This window comes from Amia ocellicauda, chromosome 3 (assembly GCF_036373705.1).
Source record: "Amia ocellicauda isolate fAmiCal2 chromosome 3, fAmiCal2.hap1, whole genome shotgun sequence".
Classification (NCBI taxonomy): Eukaryota; Metazoa; Chordata; class Actinopteri; order Amiiformes; family Amiidae; genus Amia; species Amia ocellicauda.
This window is the reverse complement of record NC_089852.1, coordinates 41,146,644-41,167,042: the sequence shown is the minus strand read 5'-3', so window position 1 is coordinate 41,167,042 and position 20,399 is coordinate 41,146,644. Positions and strand designations below refer to the sequence as shown.

Here is a 20,399-nt window from a genome sequence, read left to right as displayed (position 1 = left end):
AAATAACAAGCCCAGTGTAGTAACCGGTCTCAGTCAAATAAGGAGACTAAGATGTATACTGTTAGTCAAGCTGCCGAAGAAAAACCTTGTACATCAGAAAAGATAAGTAAATGAGGCCCACCTGCGTTATTCAGTCGCTGTGCCCAGTGGTGCACTTTTGGGTTGCTGGCCACACTGTTGCTCAGGGTGTGAAGGAACACTCTGGCCCACACCCTGTTCTTCTTCTCCAGTAGCATGTCCAAAACATCCCCCACAGTCTCAATCACTTCCAGACTATCAGCTGAACCCATCTGATCTTTCTCTCTGTGCATTTCAGTCCATGGACGCAGAAATTTCACAAAGTCTGATATGTTTTGGTCCATTTCTTTTAAAAGCTCCTGGTTTTCACTTATCTGCTGTAATATGTGGTCACCATAAATCAGCCAAGTCTGAGAAGGAGCTGGAGAATTTATAAAAATAAAAAAACACATTAAAACAAACCAAAAAAGGGATTCATATTAAGTTAAAAGTGTTTAACACAAATGTCCAAACATTTAACAAGCTCAACTAGGACAATAATTTATACCACTATTTATTACTAATACAAATCCGTTCAATTAAAACACTCATCTATGGCAAATAAAATAATTACTTCTGCTATAAAGGATGGGGTAAACCCTGCATACCTTTGTCCTGAGACTCTAGCTCGGTCTCCTCTCTCTTCGATGGGACATACTCGGCTTCCCGTTTTATGACTTTTCTGAACTGCTTTCGTCTCAACTTACGATCTTCCTTAGATTTCAGCTTCTTAAGACTGAAAATAAATTTTGGTTATATCTTAGCTGCGAATTCTCACAATTATGTCCACTGGCAACACAGGAAAGATTAGTAAAAACAATTACATTTTTTTTTATTAAAGTCAATTAATAGATGTCAGGTTTAACAAAAAAACAACAACTCATCAATACATAAAGGAGACAGACTAATCAATACAGATACAGTATAGGAAATATGAATCGTGCCTTACCTTGTGCATTTCTGTTTGGCAGCGGATTTTCTGGAATCATTGCTTTTTTTAATAGGAGATTCAAACTGAAAGAGAGAGATTTGATTGTTTACAAAAGATCACTGCATCTCATATCTGATATTACTGACAAAAGCCCCACATGTATGGATGCTATTTAAGAGAGGAAAAGGGGAAGACTGTTGGAGAAAAGGGATTACTTTGGAAAACTATTACACATTAGGGCAAAGAAAAAAAAAAAAAAAAAAAAAACTTTAAATAAAGCAACTTACTTCACATTTGATTAGGCCTGTTGAACCATAGATTACAATTTTGGAAATTTTACCACCACAGTCAGGAGTAAAACATGCACTCTGTAGAAAATCCTATTGTGGGAGAAAAAAACAAAACAAAAAACAACCATTTAGGAAAACAACGATCCTTTTTAAAACGCTTCAGTATCTTCTTGACTGTGTTCATTTATATAGAACATCTGAGGTACTTTAAAGGCCCTAAATCATCGCGCTCAATCAGATTGGTATCCTTCAATGTGCAGAAGATGGAGTGAAATCTGAGTTCAACAAATTCAAAGCATTTCGGGTTTTGTTAATTTCGTTAATAATAATTGCAATATGTAGCCTTGTATGGGAGTGTACCTTGTGTATAATTTCTCTTACCTTATCGTTTTTATCACTGAAAAATGCAGATTTCATTTTCTTCCAGCAGCTGATGTGATATTCCACTCTACACATGTGGCAACATATCATTCTGATAAAACCCTGGAAGGGGAACAGAACACAATTTAAGCGACTTCACTCTAATCTCCATATATAGTGAAAGTTTTAAGAGTTCACTGCACTACCAACAGCTCTGCATTTCATCTCTGGTAAAACTAAATGAACAACCATGGTTCCCCATCTCAATCCTTGTATGGTGGGCGACAGGGTAAATGTGCTTTGCCAGTTTTCTGACCTGAAGAGAAAGCCCTTACCTTAAAATCTGGATCAGTGAAGTAGATCTGGAATTTTGAATGACCCAAGCATTGCGGATAGTGACAAATAGCATCTGGTTTAGGGGGAAATTTGCACTTCGCTATAGAGGTCTCCAAAACATCCTAAGAAAAAAAAAAAGAAGATAGGAAAAATCAAATCATTACAATTCAAGATTCTACAGTATTAAGAGGCTAGCTCTGAGGACACGTAAACTTACATTAAATCACTTTATCTTACGTTTTGATTTATCAATTACTTTTTGTCCTTTAGGTTGCAGACATCATCTCAGACTTTGTATAGATGCATCCACCTGTCTGCATTAAAACCAATTTAAACCAGAAGATCCCACCATTCATTCTTGTACTCTGCACTATCTTCTTTAATGTAAATATTTCCAGTAGCCTTCACTAAATCACGAACTGCCTAGTTGTTGTTTTTTTGTCAAGTCTGTTATCAGTAGTGAAATCTCTTGCCTTTAAATACTCCGTCTGAGTTTCTTCAACAACTACCATCGTTGTGGGCCAGGTCTGCTTTCCTGGGATGATTTGTCGATTGACCATGATTAAAGATTTGTTAAAGTGATCCAGCGCTTCCGAAAACCTGACCAAGAAGAACAAAAACACGCCGATTAACCGTGTTGGCTGTGACCAACCATAATCCCGACATATCCTGCAACATTCAGGAAACTTTCCCAAAGCAGAATCAAGTGCCTCTTCATACAGTGGTGTTATGATATGACAGGCATACCTGTTTTGTTTGAGATACACTTTGCCAATCCCGTAATACACCAGGCACTGGAAGTGGCGCACTTTGTTAAATTCTGTCTCAATTCTATGAAAGTGGGCTTCAGCTTCAGCAAGTTCCTAAGGAGATGAGGGGGGAAGAAGTTCACAATAATTCAAATTATATTAACATTGCTAGATACAGACTGATTTTTATTTATTTCTGTTTTAAGGCTTGTGATCTTGTTTTATGAAGTCTTTATATTATTTCAGATCCACCCCATTTAGTCTCTAAACAAAGCGCTCACCTCAGGTTGTCCAATTTCTTGAAGGGCAGTTGCATGACCATATATCAGTATGACATGATCAAGGGGGGAAAGATTCAGTTCCTACAAAAATAAATACACAAATTAAATTTAATACCAAGTTAATTTATAACCAAAGCTGCTCCTTTACAGTCACTTTCAGAAACTTTTCAAAATGTTTACTTGTCAATTATACATGGATAAACTCAAACGCTGTCTTTCCACAAATAATAGAAATAACTATATTAAACTGCTCCAGAATCCGCCCTTAAATTAGAGAGAAGTTTAGAAGTGCGTTTCTTATCTGGGTTTATATTTTTCCAATTTCGAATGTATTATTAATTGGTACATACATTATTAATTAGTTAAGCCCTGATGCAACGTGTCGATGAGAGTATTCTTTTAAACCTCAACCCTTAATAAATACAAGTCAGAATTTCATTTGAAATACACAAGTGGGATTCCTTATTCGTCGCAAATGCATTTGAAACGGTAATAAAGGCGCTTCAGTCAGCCGAGCCCGCAGGACACCTTCAACACGTCCAGCAAAAAAGGTAAACAGAACGCGAGTGGCGACATTCTGCGTGTTCTGCCCGAATACAAACATGAAATCCCTTACCCAGCAACTGCAAACACATCAATATCTCTATCGAGTGTACATGTACAGTATCTAGTTTCCCTCATTTGACAAACATAACGGAAGAGTCACATACTTCTCCTTTCCTCCCACTCTCTTAAATTCATTAATCCCAAAGTTTCTGGGTCTTGTAAAGCCTCCTCCTTCTTACTGACACCATCCTCCTTTTCGAATCCGCCCTATAGAACTCGCACTGCGGACGTGGGAGGGGAAGTGACCTCTGGAGCGCTGCTGATTGGTTGACAGACCCCCGTGATCAATAGAGGGCGACGCAATTGGATAAACGGCAACCAGGAAGTAGGTGTTTTTGTTTTTTCAAAAAGTGGAAAAGGAAGGAGCTAATTGCATGTTACTAAATTTCACTAAAGCTGCTTCAAATCTGAAATAGCTTGTATCCTTATACTTGTTTTGAGCGTTTTAAATTATACTTGTATTGAGAATGACCATTATTAAGTGCCAATAATTACTATTTATGAACAAAACTAATACAATTGAGGCATCAAGTTGTTGCATAGAAAAAGAACATGCATAACAAAAGGCAATGTGACTGAATAACTCAAGTTCACATTGTCCCCACTAACATCATCAGATAATCAGAGGTTAGCCACTGACATCTGTGATTCAAATATGCAAGATATTCATCCACTCTGAACAGTGATGCACAAAAAAAGGTGCAAATGCAAATATGTTAGTCTAGCAAGGAAGACAAATCTATGTAAAACAGTGGTTCTGTTTATGTGGCATTGCTTGTCTAGTGAAGTCCTGAATCAGTCAGATTTGTAATCCTTTATTAAAACACACCACAAAAAAAGACACCTGTTTTAGTGCGATTAATGGTAGGCCTACGGGGGGAGTTGGCAGAATACTTTAATTCACAGCCTCAGAGTGACCACTTTACCTTCATCCAGGTGGAGTCCAGGAGGCCGAGTGCCTGTGAGAAAGCCTGTTCGGCATTTCGCCAGCGCTGGTCTGCCAGGGCCGTGTGGGCATCGTGCACCAGGGACCTCAGCGTCTCGCGGATATCTCTGTATGCTAGGTTGGATAGGGTCTGCAGAAACAGCGCAGAGAACACAACACAGATAGTCTTTATTCCCCACAAGAACAAAACCAGCTCTATTATACAGGCATTCTCAAAGTGTAGTTCTAGAAAACAATCCATGTCTCAAAAGCATATCCCCCTGCTAAAGAACCCGGAAAAGCTTAGTGTTGAGGCATCTGTGTGCTAACTTGTTGTCCCCCATCAATATATTATTATTATTATAGGATGGTCAGTTATTGGTATAATGAATAAGAAAGTTATTATGACTTGTATTACAATCTGAGACTAAGACATTACATTGTTCCATAAAATGCTCCAAACACACATAGTAAGTAGAGATTTTCACCTTTTCCTGAGGCTGCTGATTTCTGCCTTTCATTTTCTGTTTTTCTGGAGTAACAGGGTCTATTTTATGGCTTTTTATTCTCGGCATTTCTCTGGAGAAAGAAAAGCCAGAAGGTCAGAGATAAAATCAATCAGCAGCAGCATTATTCTGTCACCACATATTTACAGCAAATGTTTCATTAAACATTCTGGAAACATGAGTCATCCGTTTTTGTTTTTTTATTATTTGGGATGATATTGTGTAACAAAGTGAAATCCTGTACGCAGGGGCGGTTCTTAAGGGGGGTCATTGCCCCCGTGACAGCAACCTTGGCCCCCTAACTAGCCCCCTAACCACGTACAAAACGTACATAGCAGACAAAACACCCCCCTACTCCAGCACCGCGGAGAAACTGACAGCCCCCCTAATATTACAACTGGCCCCAGCCAGGCCCCCCCAGCTGAAATGATCTAGAACTGCCATTGCCTGTTCCTCCATCACAACACTGGTAAAACCCATTTTAGTGATTCACTGATAAAGAACAATGGCAGAAATTATATGATTATTCAACACTAAAACAACTTAAACAAATAAAACAAATGCCTTATAAAGATAATTAAAGCATTAACACACAACAGAAACCTAAAATGAAGGAACAGTACTGAATACACCTGAAGATTGACCTTTAAAATATTATATACATAAACACAAATCATTTCAGCTTCAAAGGTTATTTCCTGATTCTCTTACACAACCCAAAGGCCATTATTTTTCTCCCTTTAAAAACTAAAACTAAAATTAAAAAAGTCATAGGATATTTAATACATACTGCTGTGTTTATTCCTTTGTTTCAGAATCTCAGCGCTTTCTCTGTCTTCTTTTCCCCCTTTTTCTGGCATTAAACAGTGCTACCACCATAGAAGAGGACTAAAGCCTTTTTAACTTTCAGTTTCATTGCACTAAATTCAAACCCATGACTAGAAACAGTTTTGATTGGACAGCTACACAAAATTGAAACCTAAGGCAGCATACTTGCGTTTCAAAGAAGTATTCCTGAATTGGAACTACATGCAAAGGGAATGTTGTTTTTTATAAGTTTTGGTCTGCACATGCTTAACTTCAGACCTTCACAGAAATACCTGGAAACTTAATATATAATTTGTACCAGTTAAATCCAGTAGTCAGTATTTAAAAGGTTAAACATTGCAATGGGAATAAGTTATAATTCTCCACGACACAATTAGAACCATTTCACCCATAAAACCTTTTTTCCTCCATGTATATGCTGGAATTAAAATAGAAGCCACATATTTATGGCAATTTAATCTTGTGAAGTTCTGGAAATTTCCAGTGCTATGTAGCAACAGACTGAAAAGACTCTCTCCGCCTTCAAGAATGCTGTAGAAGAAAACTAGCATGATTAACTCATTGCACCTACAACAAATACATACCTTATGGTTTCTGCGCTCAGCTTTGCGTGATCTTCTGAATGGCCTTCTTCTTTACCTGTACCTAAAAACCCATGTGGAAGATATTTAGCTGAAAATATCTTTAACATCTTTAAAAAATCCAAATAATAAAAAAAATTAAAAAACAAACTCATTTGAAACCAAATGGAAAAAAAAATCTTCTGGCACATTACTATATAAGAGAATAGCCACTCCCTTTTTGTTAAACCAACCAAACATATTCAAGAGCCAAGAATGACAAACTAGTCCAAGCATGCTCCTGAAGTGTATTCATATGATTCACACATTCATTTTAGATTGTAGATCTTGATGACAGACTTGCAATGAAAACAGAGATTGTATAAAAATGCTACATCATTGGCAACTGAACGTTAACATGTCACAAGCATTACGTAAAACAATCAGATGGCATTAGAACTGGAGATAATCCACAGTTTGGGTAAGAAAACTATAGAGTTACATGAAACTGCAGGAGCTCACCTGTGAATTCACCCTGGCTCCCTCTGGTCTCTGGCTCCTTTGGGCATTGATACAGAAACATAAAAGTAAAGTTCAAAAGGGTTTTACCAATAACATTAAAAATGACAGTTTAAGACCAATCATATTCATACATTATGCAAATTATATGCAAGGTACAATTCTCGACTTGAATCAAACATTTCTCACAATTTATTAGCCATTAATATATGTCTGCTTAACTACTCAAAATATTGCTCACAACCAACCTAAATGTTACTGTAAGACCATTCCCACGATAAAAGGAGTCCATCGTAAAATATAGTCCACAACCTAATCCAAGCCAATCCATAAATTTACCTAAGGCAAAGGACAAAGTTTTAAGGATCATGTTATGTGAAGACCCTAAAACCCAGGCATGCATTAGTCAGGTCTATGGAAGTGTTTTTATCAACAAGCATGACCCTTGCCCTGTTCAGGGAGAACACGAAGATTGTGATTTAACTCGGTCCAGCTCTGGGGAGCTCCGTCTCACCTTGATGGTACTCTGGTCTATTTTACTGCCGGGCTCGTCGGAGCACTGGTGATTTTCTGCTTCTGTTTTTCCATCTGCTTCCAGTCTAATAAAATAAATTATCATCAAAAGACAATTTAACAATTCTTTATAAAATCCTGATAGGCCTTCATTGATTATATTGTCTAGCCTAACAGTTGCAGGGAATCTCTGGCACAGCCTTTGCAAGCAAATGTCTATTAGTGCATGTTGTACAAAAAGCCTGTGATTCTGACCACTTTTAACACACAATTGCTTTGTAAATCGAATTAAGCAGCAACAGTGTGTATGCATGACTTCACAGTGTTCAGTCAAACAAATTAAATAATTACTTTCTACTTGTATCTTTCTTCATTCCATTTTTCTTCCGTTTTCCTCCACCTTTGGGAAAACAAAATACAGGTATAAGCGCACAGCATATCATTTTCAAAATTCTGCAGTACGTTTGTTTCCCGGGATGGAGGGTGTGTGGGCCGGGCACGTACCCCTGCTGCTCTCCATGTCGGTGCGGAAGCGGGCGTTCTGCTGCAGGAGGTCCCTCGTGCCGTCGGGGTCATGTCTGCACAGCGCCTGGGCTTTTTCATTGGCCTCCAGAGCCTGCACATGCTCCCCCAGACTGAAGAGCGCATCGCAGAAACGATAGTGACCCTGGGACACACAAACACACTGATCAAACACCTGGCCAGAACAGCTTTCTGCTTCCTTTCTGCCTTACTTGCTTTAAAAACAATACATAAATACAAATGTTTGACAACCACAGCATTTTACTAACATTAAACACTGATTTAACGTTTATCTAAACAATCTTATAAATAGATCTCATCTCATACCTTAGCCCAGCTAGGCTGTAATATAGTGGCTCGTTTGCCATCACCAATAGCCTTCCTGAAAAGAAAGAAAAGATGACAGAAGCACAAATTATTAATCCAGCCTCTCATATCTCTATGCCACCAAAACCACACACAATAAGGTGGACTAAAAAATGCTGCGAGACACAAAGCACCAGAAAGTTACTTGGATGAGCAGTTTGTTTTGTATGTTTGTTTTTCTGATAAATTAATCTCAGTTAAAGTTAGCAATCAACAAGACTAATTAATTAAATAATAATATTAATAAAGCACATTTACTTACTGATATTTGTCACTCCGAATAAAGCAAAGGGCTCGGTTGCCATACAGATAATGATTTTCTGGACTGCAAAACAAAACATTAATAAACCTTTTTATTTTATTATGTTCGTTTGTTTATATACATGTTGTCCAAAACCTTCATTAAAATCAATAATGCACTGAGCAGTCTACTTGTTTTCAGTTCAGTTCAGCAAAGTCAAAGTCTTACTGCGGCATGAAGGTATTATAGTCTTGAACTTACGAGGCTGATCAAAGAACTGTACAAAAATATATAATAATGGATTAAATCCACCAGGTACTTATTGGCAATGCAGATTCATACTGTAGATAAATCATTATGAGCTGTAGAAGCAACTTTTCATATACAGATGTGCTCAAATTTGTTGGTACCCTTACAGCTAATTGAAATAATGCTTAATTCCTCCTGAAAAATTATGAAATTAAAAGCTATTGCATCATGTATACTTGCATGCCTTTGGTATGCCATAGAATAAAGCAAAGAAGCTGTGAAAAGAGGTGAATTATTGCTCATTCTACAAAGATATTGTAAAATGGCCTTGACACATGTGTTGGTACCCCTTAGAAAATATGATAAATAATTGGATTATAGTGCTATTCCAAACTAATTAGTTTCTTTAATTAGTTTCACACGTCTCCAATCTTGTAATCAGTCATTAAGCCTATTTAAATGGAGGAAAGTAGTCACTGTGCCGTTTGGTATCATTGTTTGCACCACACTGAACACGGACCAGAGAAAGCAAAGGACAGAGTTGTCTGAGGAGATCAGAAAGAAAATAATAGACAAGCATGGTAAAGGTAAATGCTGCTTGGAGATGGTCTGGCACAGGGTGCCTTGAATCTGTGCAGGGCACAATGAAATCTCAAGACTATCAAGGCATTCTGGAGTGAAACGTACTGCCCAATGTCAAAAAGCTCTGTCTCAGTCGCAGGTCATGGGTCCTCCAACAGGATAATGACCCAAAACACACAGCTAAAAGCACCCAAGAATGGATAAGAGCAAAACATTGGAGTGTTCTGAAATTGCCTTCTATGAGTCCTGATCTGAATCCTATCAAACCTCTATGGAAAGAGCTGAAACTTGCAGTCTGGAGAAGCACCCATCAAACCTGAGACAGCTGGAGCAGTTTGCTCAGGAAGAGTCGGCCAAACTACCTGTTAACAGGTGCAGAAGTCTCATTGAGAGCTACAGAAAATATTTGATTGCAGTGATTGCCTCTGAAGGTTGTGCAACAAAATATTAGGTTGAGAGTCCCATCATTGCTGTCCATGCCATTTTCATTTATTTACAATATTATGTTGAAAAACAAAAGCAAAATCTGATTTCTATTAAATATGGAATAAACAAAGAATGCAGTTTCCTCTGAAATAACTCGAAATTGACAAAAGTAATTGGTGACTACCAATTACTTTTGTCAATTTCGAGTTATTTCAGAGGAAACTGCATTCTTTGTTTTTTGCGGAGGGGTACCAACAAATTTGAGCATGTCTGTGTGTGTATATGTGTGTATATATATATATATATATATATATATATATATATATATATATATATATATATATATATAGTACTAATGGAACTGGAATAAGGAACTGCTTACTGATATTTGATGGCTTTTGTATACCACTTGACTGCAGCATCAAATTTTCTTTTCTGAAACTGGTCGTTTCCTTTCTTTCTCATTTCTTCACTTTTCTATTAAGTAAACGGATAACATAATTAAAGACGGGGAAAAAACAAACAACAAAAAAAAACATGTACTTTGTTGTGGAATGCTGTTTCCCTTAAGAAGATCATAACATTCAAGATTTAAAAAAAAACTGGCAAATAGAGGTCAGTTAAAATCCCTGAAGGAAACAAAAGGAGTCATAATTAACTACTTTCTACAATCAACCCTGCAGATATATGTATAACTCTCAGCAGAGGCAGTTTATCAGTGTTTTTCTTAAGATTCAAATGATGTACCCTGGTTGACATTAATTGCAGTGCATGTTGTGACTATAGTACATACATTAAGTCTGGCCAAAGTGTCCACTATCCCCAATCAGGAGGGTGTGATTATGCATCCCCCCTTCTCTTTTTTCCCCTCACCTTTACACAGCAATCACAAGAACTGTTTTTACACTCTGCAATCACATCCATTTTCTTAATCGCCATAGCTTCCATATACTGAGCATCTGTTCAGGACACAAAGATGATGGTTGGTTAACTGTTAATCACTTGTATTAAGTCTGAGTTTATCATCTATTTTTGTACTTCTGTGCATGGAGTTCCTTACACTCAGTGAACACAAACGAGAGGATCAGCCAGCGCAGCCGCTTGGTTCCCAGCTTCAATATCATCGATGCGATCTCCGGCTCTCCCGTTCGTTCCAGCCAGTGCACGGCCTCGTCCACGCAGTTGTAGCTCTAAAAAGCAACCATGAACCAATCAAAAATGCATGAGAAACCTCAGCAGACTTATTTAAACTTGTATCCGCATCTTTGAGCTCAGTACATGGCAATTGTTTAATTCATTGATGAAAGACTAATCATTCTAACTCTTCACCCAAGAGCTTCTGAGAGCAGTTAATTAACCAATCAATTCATATATATTTTTGAAAAGATTAAGAAACACATTTAAATTAAAAAGATGTAGAAAACTTACCCTGCTAAACCTTTCACTTATTATTATCAAATGCTTTGCTAAATCATCAGATAGCTGAAAAGAAAAAAAGATTTACAGTTAATCATAGTTACAGCCATTGCTGCCTTACAATATAACATACACCTTAACAAAAGCCTGTGTTTACTGGGGACTTCTACTCTATCCCTAGACTAGAATATAATCCTAATTTCATAGCTAAATGTAATCATATAATTTAGCTAAATTACTTCACAATCACCTATAATTAAAATAAAAAATAAAAAATGTATGCATAAGATCATTTCAATATTCATCTGTAAAGCTAATTTTAAATATACACGAATTTTAAAAATGTATATTGTATTTAACATTACATATACATCTTCACTTTATTCAGGGATAATTCATTTGCAGAAAAGGGACTCACAGTGCCTTTGGCCAAAGCTCTGAGGATGGATTCCAAAATTTCTATTTTGTACAATCTCTTCAGGCTCAAATCATTGCGGATACTGAAATGGAGAGGGAGAAGGAGAGGCGAAGAGAGAGGTTAGGGTTCCAAAGATCAACTCATTAACTTTTATAGATTCCTAAATTAACATGCAGAGCATACAAAAAATGTTTACTATAACAAATTAATAAGAAAGGCAAATAAAGTGAAATGCATTAGCATAGCTCAACTTACTTGGCATCCAGAAATCCTACTTGGACCGCCCACTTTGTGGTCCTGGAAGTCTCCTGCTGCCTTAGTAGAATGTGCCACCAGAATACATAGATGTGCATCACGTGACACGTCTCCTTCTTCAGAGACGGATGTATCTGTCTCCATCTCTCACTAATTAGATCTTTAAAATACACAGAAAATGTAAGGGGGGAGCTTAGCCACAAATAACTTCAATATACATTTGGTTCAATTTGACACGTAATCATAATTATCACTTTGTACATTTGAAAAGAAAAATTAATCAAATACAGTGATTTCAGCTAAAGTTGTAATGACTGTTGAACAACTGTTGTAATACGGTAGTGGTTCTCAACCCGTAGCTGAAGTAATAATACATTTGTTTTTTAAACTGTAACTAATAAAAAGTTGGTTTCTTAATAAGATAATAAGCTCCTTATACAATTTTATACTTAACTTAAAACCCTGACTGTTCAAAATAATTAAAAGGCTCCGATTTAGGAAATTGTTAAATTCAAGGTTCAATTAAGTAAAACAAAACCAGCAGGTTAGTGAGATTCTCCAGGACCAGGGTTGAGAACTACTGTGGTATGGGGTGCTCAGTGAAACCATTACACCACTAAAGTTGAATCAGGAGTGTCAATAAGAGATCAGCTTTAAAGAGAGCAAACAAGTGATACTGACCTATAGATTTGATTGAAGATATTGATGGGAAAATTGTTTCATAAGCCTGTGGAAAAGATACTTATCATTAGTTTACAAATAATAATAATAAAGTCAGATCAGAACAGTTAATGAACACTTTTAAGCAATTTAAGTTCACAACATGCAAATTAGCCTACATCTCTGTTGCCATTACTTTAAATAAATCATGGCTATAGTGTGTGTGTGTGTGTGTGTGCGGTGGGGACATACACACTAACAGTCCTTTTGTCTGGTTTAGCCTCAGCCAATGAGGTCAGATTATTTATACTAATACCCAGACAGAGAGGGAGATTTGTATAGAAAACAAAGGAGATATTCCAAATAGTACAGAACATTCCTCCTTTCTTGTAAATACCATCTCAAGGACAGACATCTATACACTGGATATGAAATATGATGAACAAAACCCATCACAGACTGCTTTAACTGGATAGAAGAGTCTCTCTCAGAGCAGATCACAGAATAATTGTAGTTTTCCCTTCAGCATTTATTTGTATTATCATTGCTTATCATTGTGAAGATTTCATATGCAGCTGCAGAGAAAATGTACACACAAAAATATATCTGCAACAAAATACTAAAATGAAAATGTAATAAATCAAAAATTATTTTGGTTCTTCAATCCTTTCGAAGTAATTTTTAAATTACAAACATGAGAGAATGATGTCTGATTGTGACTGGTTAATACAACTAGCAAACCTTTCGGCATATTATTAACTATGAACACATATTGCCAGTACTCACTCCTCTGGTATGGTGAACGTCTTCGTAGTCGGAGTCTGAATCCGAGTCACACATTGTTCCCGAACACCTAATTAAAAAAGTAACAAAGTGCAGGGAACTGTTAAACTTACAAAGTGTCCTTTTATCTAAAACAGACATACAACATATGAACAAACTAAATAAGCAACAGACATAGCACATGGTGGGGTAAAAGGAAAATAATTCTATAATTAATAATAAACATTACATTATTTTATGACGAGTGTTTGATTTTTGCCTTCAGTTTATATGGCATTGCAATACCCTTTAATTACTGTTCAAAAATATTATTCATCATATTGGACAACTGAGTCTGAATTTATGGGGGGTGGGGGGGGATGCTACAAAATGCTACTCATGTTGTTCTTAATGGATACCAGGCCACATCCCTGCTTCCCCATCACCAACTACCATTCTCCAGAGTCATAAGATCCACTAGAAGAAGTAAATGCCTTCTACAGAAAAAATGACAACGGACTGGTGGTTTCGCCCCATTCTAACCTTTCGGAAATCTCTCTGAAAACACGTGTAACAGCGGCCTGACTTGCTTAACTGGTTTTCCCTCTGAATGATGCCATTCTCAGGAATATCGGAGCCACAGTATACAGTATACACCTGATTACTGGCAAAGCAATGACGCATTTTAAAATGTTAGCATGGATGTACACCATATCATAGACTCATCCACAATCTGTGCATCTTGTGTTGCATCCAGATCAAGACTTCGGTTCTTACCTATCATTATCTCGAACAGCCTGCACCTGGCTACCTACAGACTGTCACGTCTCCAGACTCACCGTACCCCCTCTCCCACCTCCTCAAGAGCCCTAATCTCTTTGTCTGCTGAGCAATCTTACTCTTATGAAACGATGCTCCCCTATGCTCATGTACTTATCCATTGTTAGCACTTCTCCTGTCTTCCCCTCCCTTTAGCACATACCTAGGACTGAACTGTATAGGTCTTCACTTCAGCCTCATTGTATAGGATGTATGCAAGTTGGATTTTGGACTACTGCAAGTTTTGTAATGCTTTAGATTGTATTTTGTATTGATTGTATTACTGCACCTTGTAATGCTTTGAAATAATAACAAAAGTGATGTTTAAGAGTAGCTTATTCCAGTGAAATACTTTCCAAATGTAACACTTTGCATATACAAAGTTGATTGACAAGACCCTCATATTGAAAATAAATATATCAGCAAACAAACTCCAGAAAGCAATCAATACTAATACATACATGAATTTATGTAGTAAAACATGAAGCTCAACACGCATGCCACTGCGAATATGTACCACACACTAAAGACCAAATGCATGGTTTGGTGATAAACCCTCCCCCCTTTCTGTTCACACAAGGTTTCTTCCTGGTATCAAAACTCGGTTCAAAACCAAATGTTGGTTTTGCGGATTCAATCTCTGAATCTGATGCGCAGACTGAATGACCGTCCCCTGATCTTGAAATATTAATACAATAATACGATACCCAATGTACCACACAGAATAAAACGTACCCCTCCCCCCCGACCCAATGTAACAGTGCAGTCGTATGAGCTGTATAGACTGTAAACTAATACATAATATGTACACATAACTCTCACAGAGACTGTTTTCCATTCAGAGAAATAACTCATTTTGCTCGATCTTATAAATAAGTTACAGTAGTCCGCCACGTTGTCTACTGTCTGCCCCGTGGTTTTGCCCAATAACAGGCGAGATGAACTGCGCCTTTTCACACGCGTGTCTGTGGAGCTGGAGCACACACACGGCCCACAGCAGCGCACAAGAGCACCCCTGCGACAGGATTGCAAAGCTGTAATACTTACCAGAGCACAACAGTTTCAGTTTCACAAATGTCTAGGCCTAAATCACTCGCTTCCCCACAGCAAATGAACTGCACAGCCGTCACAGAAGCATCCGACTGCGCATGCGTCGCCGTCACATGACCAGAAGCGGCCGCGGCCATGGCTTCCCTGTCCTGTCCTGTCCTGTCCTGTGCTCTGGCCTCGGAGATTTATTTCCACTCCGCCCAGAAACGGTGCGTCGAGGCAAGTGCCATGTCTGCCGCGTTTTGTTTTTGTTATATTTGTGTTAATGGCGTAACACTAAGAGGCTTTATGAGATGTTATGGACGCACTTTATTGTGTTTTGTGGCAGATACACTCTTCTCTCCAAGTGCATTTACGCGCTTGGCTTCCTCCGATTTGTGTATGACTTACAATCCAGAGCAATACATACATAATAGGAAAATAACTAAATAACAGTGGGATAATGGTCGCACCAGTATCGGCGGGGTGCTGCAGAACTGCGGAAATCTGCTCTGCACCAACGAGACCCATATTTTGCACTGTTTGTCCATAACTTATGAAAAGAAAATGTGCGTCCCAGTACGTCTGGAAATGTGATGTTAATTTATTCCACAAGTAAAGCTGTGCATACGTTAGGCTGAAGTCTACCTAAGCAAGAGGAATCGTTTTCCATTTGTATTGTTTGAATATAGTGTGATTGTTGTGAAATGTTCAGTAAAATGCATATAGTGGATTTTGAGCTGAGGGAGCCTGTGAATCTCTCTGCGAGGTGATGTGCTCAGACGTTTATCATTCTTGAGGTCAGTTTATGATGAAGTATCACATATGAGAGAGAGTGAGACATGCTCAAGCAATCACACAGGATTTGCATTTATAAAATAAGAGTGTCTACCATATTCCTGAGGACTCGTCAATACAGATCAGGCAGCACATATTGTCTGATACTTAGCATGAACTTTGTTTAACCCACTGTCCCGCAGGTCAGGTCCCAGTAGAGGCTGTCATCACCAGCTAAAGGAGCTCCTCATTTGGCCGGTTGCACCAAACCAACAGCTCTGATTCCTATAAGGTTTCATTTCACCTGCTTATGCACTGACTCCTCCCAGGTATGACTGTGATTTTATGGGTTGTTAACAAAGCAGCTTAATTAGATCAATTACTACAGAATGGCTTTTTCACACACACTCCTTCGGTGCAAATTGTTAGTGAAATACACCATACTTTGAATGAGGACAGAGGACCGATTTATTATTTTGTGTTATGTACCCTATTCATTATAAGATGCTTTTGGACTATAGAATGATATGGATTGGCCTGTGTTTCTGGTACTGACATTGTCGGAAAGAAATCTCAGCATCACTGTTCAGTTATAATTTGTCTTTCTCTTTGAGTCAGAATAATGGTGGAAAACTCCCCCTCCCCGCTGCCGGAAAGAGCCATTTATGGATTTGTCCTTTTCCTGGGATCGCAGCTGTGTTTTTGTAAGTGTCTGTACCAAATAAACACCTGTCTTTATCGTCTTGTACATTTTGACTTTAGTGACGGACAGATATTATAGTCCATTTTTTAGAGTTCTGTAGGAAAATAATAATAATTTAGTGCAAAACCACTGTGTTCCACAACATGCATTTTATTTATTTTTATTTTCTAATAGTACATTTCTTTGCTACAGTCAGAAACCAACAAACGTAGGAATGCATGCATGTTAAGAGTACGTATTTTACAGGTGTACAGTATTTTATATCCGTTTTTTGCCTTGTTGAAACTTTGCAAAATCTTTCAAAGGCAGGGCATTTACAGAGAGATTTGCCTTCCTTTGTCTTTGTAGTTCTGTATTTGGTGTGGGCATATGTTCCGGAGTCTTGGCTGCATTTTGTAGGACTAACCTACTGGCCACAGAAGTAAGTCATTATTTACTGAGCATTTACTGAATAACGTGACCACATCAACTTGGTGAACAAAACAGAGATAACAATTAATAAATGTAACATTTAAATCATGTTGTGGTAAAAAGCAATTATTTGCCATAATATATAGCTTCAAATGTAACAATTCATGATACAGTCTATTTCAAAATAAAAAGTCATTTTCTGTTTTTCCCTGTCATTTAAAATGCATACAGTAATAAAAATGTCAGACTTGAAATGTCAATTCCTTAGCATGAGTGAAATGCACTGCTCTTATGTTAGAATATGCTGACAGTAAGTTATATATGTTGAATTAGACAAGTAAAATACCTACTTACTTACCCGATAATTAACCCTCACAATATGAAGCTAAACCTAATCTGCAACACATCCGTGAATTAGCACAGTAGAAATGCAATGCTGATCATAACAAAGTCTACCTTTACTGGGGACACAGTGACACAGTACCCAAACTGGCAAAGACTGAAATGTAGCCCCAATTTAGTCACTAATATTACTTTTAAATGCAAAATATAGCTGTATTTAAACAACCTTAATGTTTCTGTAAGACCATTCGTACTGTGTCACTAATTAAACCTATTGATTTCCAGATTTATAATCTCACATTCTTTTATTTTCTAAATGTCTGTATCCTTAAATGTAGGCTAAATCTTAATCATAAACCATTTTAAAATTGACATTTCCTGAACATTCTTTCTTTACTAAATCAAGTTAAGTGTGTTTATTTTTTTCATTCAATATGATACCTTTTCCTTCATGTACTCTTTGTCTGTGTTTCTGTGATGTTTTTTATTTTTCTTCAGGTACTGGGCGCTTGCTGTGCCGATCTATGTTCTGGTAGCAATATCAATTAGTTTTGTGCTTCTGTTCGGCGTTAACATGATGAACACTGCGCCACTGGGCTCGCTGGATACTATCACAGGTGAGCGTTTATGCTGGACTCAGTCCCAGCTTGGCTTTGCTCTGGGGTCTCAGTGTAAAGAGAGAGATTGCACTGCAGTGTGTAGCTATTCTAGGGGTGGAAGAAAGCAAAGGAAAAGAAAAAGAAGAAGCAAAAAAACGCTGAATTAGTGCAGCATGACTGAGCAATCGAGATGGCTCTCAGACTTGGACTGAAGGACAGAGGAGAACTCTTCTGATTCATTAGATCAGCTAATGCAAAGTAGTCTGCAGTCTGCGTTTCCTTAAGTGCAGAAAGCCTGTGTCTCGTTTGCAATCTTTAAGTTGTCTTTAGGAGGCATCCAGACTGGAGCCACTTGACTGTTCTTTCATGTAACTAAGGCTTATCAAGAGACCACTCCAGTCTGATCTGTCATCCCACCCTGGGGTGTGTCAAGTGCTAGGGCGCCCATCATGACTACACATCATTGTTTTACTTCCAGAGAAGCCTTTTTTCCCCCCCCCGTGTGTTTAGTTTTGCTGTACAATTGTATTCCACACAAATTATTGTTATTAGCGGAAGGTTTATTGATATAATACTGCCCCTACCCTATTTTTAAATCCGCACAATATCAAAAGGAGAAAATATTACTACAGTAATACTTATCGTACCCAATAAAAAAAGATAACTGGTGACACAGTGCTCTCCAATCTACAGTTTAATCATTTGCATTTTTTATACCGCACTTAAGTGCCTCAAAGTAAAATCACCGTCTTTCTGGTCTGTGACAGTTTTATGTTCCTGTGTTTCAGGTACTGTGTTTTTAGTTATTTTTAGCCAGCCTCTGAAGCAGTGTTTGTATAAGAGTAGTAAGAGCGCATTGTTGAATTTGCCGTCTCTGTTCTTATTGCAGACATATATTCACGAAGCCAGCAGGTGGAGAAGTGCCAGAAGGGGGCGATCCCCAGACTCAAAGACGTCCCCATCAGCGAAGTGAATCGCATCTTCTACCTCTCGCCTCAGGAGCCTCGCTGATTTTTATATATATTTTGTACAGAAGTTTACGGATCTGAATATTAATGTTAAATGCATGAGTTGTTTCTTTTCTTATGGTGTAAGCAGTCCATTACCTAACCCGTCCTCTCCAAATGCCCTTGAACACATTGCAGATGTGGTCTATTTATTTGAAAAGTTGTTCAATTCTTTATTTAGTCGTTGTTACAAAATTGATTTATTTTGCCTAGTTTCTCTGAAAGTCCTGTAATTTTGAATATAATGTAATGTATATTTATTGTAAAATGACTCTAACTGAAAATATATTTAAAGTCAAAGAAAGAAAAGTTTTATACAGTATATTAAAGGTTTGATATCATGTCCAAACATTTGTTTGTTAACGGCGGTTGGAAGTAACCTGTTTCTCAATAGGTCTTCTTCTGGTCAGGTGATTGCAGAGGAGAGCCAGGGTTAAACAGAAAGAAAATGTTTACAGTGAAAGATAAGAATGAAATGGAAGGCAAAAGTCTTATCTCTCTCACTCTCTCCCCCTCTCTATTTTAGAATGGCCCTTAACTAAAAGAATAGCACTTTCCTTTATTTTGGGGAGTTACAAGATGTTGATCCAAACATACACTGAGATAAATCTAGTGGTGTCAACTCCATTTTTAAATATATTTATTCAGTGGAATCATCTTGAATAGAAACACGCATCCTTTGTTTAAAACAACCCCACTTTAATTTGTCTTGTTGGACTGCAAGCTGATGAGCACAATGAGTTTTGAATTTTTAGCCGGACAACAGATGAGCATGTAGATATCGATGGCTGTGTAACGAAAGGTGTGCAGTTCTAGTCGCTGGATTCTTCATTTTCAGTTGACATAAGGAACCTGAGCACATATGATCACATGACCTTGAGGGCGGAGCCTGTTTTTCATGTGCTTGCTCAATGCACACTGTTTTAGGTAAACTGCTGGAGGTAACCTGGATCTCTCTTCACCAGAGTAAATTACAAGAGGTTTTAACTACAGCTTTTCCATCACAGCCAGTGACAGAACTAAGATTTGACTTGTAGATGAACTCCAGTATTTGGTCATCATAAGCTCAAAGCCTCCATAGATAAACATAATGACCCTTTTTTGTCAATTAGTAAAAAAGGCAATGCAAAAATAAACATTGCTGGCTATCAGTCAAATCTCAAAAAGTATACAGACTGTAATTAGGTGTTAAATATTGACAGTGTTAGTGAATTGATGGCAGAACTCCTAGAAGACAGAAGATAAAAGTACATGAGTGGTAGATTGTCAATCTACAAACAAATATGTGAAGTATTTCCCTCTATCTTTTGAATGAACTCAAGCAAACAGCTAAACAAAACATGGATTTTCCCTC

At 37.6% G+C, this 20,399-nt stretch overlaps 2 protein-coding genes across 6 annotated transcripts in view; one reads left to right on the top strand and one right to left on the bottom strand.

Moving 5' to 3' along the window:
- Nucleotides 1-15,413, bottom strand: part of ttc3 (tetratricopeptide repeat domain 3) — a 24,748-nt gene extending 9,335 nt beyond the window's left edge. The window contains exons 1-27 of one of the 2 annotated variants that reach the window (XM_066699490.1): nucleotides 15,225-15,413; nucleotides 13,383-13,449; nucleotides 12,618-12,663; nucleotides 11,937-12,096; nucleotides 11,682-11,763; nucleotides 11,276-11,329; nucleotides 10,908-11,037; nucleotides 10,721-10,806; nucleotides 10,230-10,324; nucleotides 8,612-8,674; nucleotides 8,311-8,365; nucleotides 7,966-8,128; nucleotides 7,813-7,861; nucleotides 7,463-7,547; nucleotides 6,952-6,988; nucleotides 6,454-6,514; nucleotides 5,024-5,114; nucleotides 4,537-4,686; nucleotides 3,005-3,085; nucleotides 2,722-2,837; nucleotides 2,448-2,574; nucleotides 1,974-2,096; nucleotides 1,660-1,761; nucleotides 1,276-1,368; nucleotides 1,007-1,071; nucleotides 666-793; nucleotides 122-439 (exon numbers count right to left, since the gene is read on the bottom strand). In XM_066699490.1, the coding sequence (XP_066555587.1) occupies nucleotides 122-439; nucleotides 666-793; nucleotides 1,007-1,071; nucleotides 1,276-1,368; nucleotides 1,660-1,761; nucleotides 1,974-2,096; nucleotides 2,448-2,574; nucleotides 2,722-2,837; nucleotides 3,005-3,085; nucleotides 4,537-4,686; nucleotides 5,024-5,114; nucleotides 6,454-6,514; nucleotides 6,952-6,988; nucleotides 7,463-7,547; nucleotides 7,813-7,861; nucleotides 7,966-8,128; nucleotides 8,311-8,365; nucleotides 8,612-8,674; nucleotides 10,230-10,324; nucleotides 10,721-10,806; nucleotides 10,908-11,037; nucleotides 11,276-11,329; nucleotides 11,682-11,763; nucleotides 11,937-12,096; nucleotides 12,618-12,663; nucleotides 13,383-13,449; nucleotides 15,225-15,364 (2,767 nt within the window). In that variant the 5' untranslated portion in view covers nucleotides 15,365-15,413. The remainder of the gene's footprint in view (nucleotides 1-121; nucleotides 440-665; nucleotides 794-1,006; nucleotides 1,072-1,275; nucleotides 1,369-1,659; nucleotides 1,762-1,973; nucleotides 2,097-2,447; nucleotides 2,575-2,721; nucleotides 2,838-3,004; nucleotides 3,086-4,536; nucleotides 4,687-5,023; nucleotides 5,115-6,453; nucleotides 6,515-6,951; nucleotides 6,989-7,462; nucleotides 7,548-7,812; nucleotides 7,862-7,965; nucleotides 8,129-8,310; nucleotides 8,366-8,611; nucleotides 8,675-10,229; nucleotides 10,325-10,720; nucleotides 10,807-10,907; nucleotides 11,038-11,275; nucleotides 11,330-11,681; nucleotides 11,764-11,936; nucleotides 12,097-12,617; nucleotides 12,664-13,382; nucleotides 13,450-15,224) is intronic. The other variant, XM_066699488.1, reaches the window with a different exon arrangement.
- pigp (phosphatidylinositol glycan anchor biosynthesis, class P) lies at nucleotides 15,357-20,399 on the top strand. Of its 4 annotated transcripts, none has more exons than XM_066699492.1 (6): nucleotides 15,357-15,446; nucleotides 16,187-16,312; nucleotides 16,602-16,687; nucleotides 17,035-17,107; nucleotides 17,938-18,056; nucleotides 18,928-20,399. In XM_066699492.1, the coding sequence occupies exons 3-6, from the start codon at nucleotides 16,606-16,608 to the stop codon at nucleotides 19,047-19,049; spliced, it is 396 nt and encodes a 131-aa protein (XP_066555589.1). In that variant the 5' UTR covers nucleotides 15,357-15,446; nucleotides 16,187-16,312; nucleotides 16,602-16,605; the 3' UTR covers nucleotides 19,050-20,399. The 4 variants fall into 4 exon arrangements, with proteins under 4 accessions (XP_066555589.1, XP_066555592.1, XP_066555590.1 ...); XM_066699495.1 differs by having other exon boundaries at nucleotides 16,598-16,687; XM_066699493.1 differs by having other exon boundaries at nucleotides 15,358-15,436.